The sequence below is a fragment of the Sphaeroforma arctica genome (genome assembly GCF_001186125.1).
Source record: "Sphaeroforma arctica JP610 unplaced genomic scaffold supercont1.6717, whole genome shotgun sequence".
NCBI lineage: Eukaryota > Ichthyosporea > Ichthyophonida > Sphaeroforma > Sphaeroforma arctica.
Genome location: NW_014033841.1, coordinates 23 through 1,583, shown reverse-complemented (window position 1 = coordinate 1,583; position 1,561 = coordinate 23). Strand labels below are relative to the sequence as shown.

General features: G+C 38.2%; 1 protein-coding gene across 1 annotated transcript; it reads right to left on the bottom strand.

The window, feature by feature from the left end:
- Positions 1–249: 249 nt before the first annotated feature.
- SARC_15778 (hypothetical protein) lies at positions 250–1,265 on the bottom strand (the record flags this gene model as incomplete). Its single annotated transcript, XM_014290109.1, has 2 exons — positions 1,159–1,265; positions 250–390 (listed from the first exon to the last, which is right to left on the bottom strand). Exons 1-2 carry the CDS (start codon positions 1,231–1,233, stop codon positions 250–252), a joined length of 216 nt encoding a protein of 71 aa, XP_014145584.1. The 5' UTR covers positions 1,234–1,265.
- Between the last annotated feature and the right edge of the window lie 296 nt (positions 1,266–1,561).

Sequence of the window (1,561 nt, the reverse complement as noted above, 5' to 3'; positions counted from 1 at the left end):
ACATACATACATATACATACATATATACGTACACTTACATACATACATATATACAAACATACGTGTATATATATATATATATATATATATATTTCTATATATATATATAACATTATATATATATATATATATATATATATATATTGGTATTCCAACAATTTAAACGACCTGTACCAACCATTCCAACATGAATCGCGTTCGTTACTCCAACATGCGTTATGTTTACTGTTCTGATTTCAATTGTCTGTTTTAGGGTTTTGGGTATAACATCAATTGTCCATGCCTCTCTGGACTGCCAGTGGGAGTTTGTTCTTCATCATCGTCGGATATATAAGTTTTGAAATTTGCCATAGATGCGACCGATCTCAGAGGAGGCCGCAGACTGTTGATCTGTGACATTTCAAAGTTCAGGGTTTTAGGGTTCTAGCGAAAACGTTATTCGGGGTGGTCATAGGTATCGCCAGCTTGTCAGTCGAGCCCAAGGAGAGGCGGATGGTCGATACACTACACGAACATATCATACACAACTCAGTGGATATCATCACACTGTCACGAGTGACATGGTACGTCTATTAGCCCACCAATGAGCCTTCCGGCCTCAGTAAAAGACTGCGGATGTACTGACAAATCTTCAAAAGTTCGGTACGTATTGTTTAGTAAATACGCATAGCCCTCTTCAATACCTGGCGTTTAAAGGTCAACGCTGTAGGACAGCCTTATCAGTATTAAAAGGCATGTGGCTTTTCATTATTGAGAAACAAGCTAATCCTAATTATACGGTTAACTTTAATTTGTCATCCTCGTGCATATGCATGGCCGCACCCAGGAGCCGTTTACAGACAAACATGATAGCCACGGGTGAGACAGGATGCATGAAGTATACATGGAATAGATATACACACGAACGGAATTTACTCATGCACACAAACTTTATAACACACACATATACATACATAAGATACACGTACACATATATTTTTAAAAATAAAACAATACCCACGTGTACATACATATGCACATTTAAATAATGGCACAAACGCATACATATACTCAAGCAAAAGCAAAAGTATATACGTACATACAAACAAACACACACGTATACACACAAACTCATAAATAGGCTCATACACACACATTCACACGTCCAAATACACGCACCTGATTGCCAAAGTCTCCGGAGAGCCTCTTGCGCGCCTTCAGCGATACAACACTGTGAGACTGTTCTTTGCGCATGGCCTGACCTTCTTTGAGGATGTGACACAGCACCTGTTCACGGATCTCCTCCGGTTGAACATCGTAGAACATCAGCCGATGCAAAGAGTGGTAGTTCCCTGCAGAGGGTCAGTGGTAGACATGAGTGGCTAGACGTACGTGTGATACATAACAGACGATGGTGTATCTGGTTTGGTACAGCAATCGGTGTGAGGTATTACAATGATAATATTAATCATAATAATATTTACAATAATAATAAAAATAAAAATAAAAAACGAAATAAAAAAATAAAACACACACACACACATACACCCACTATATATATGTATACATACGTACATACACA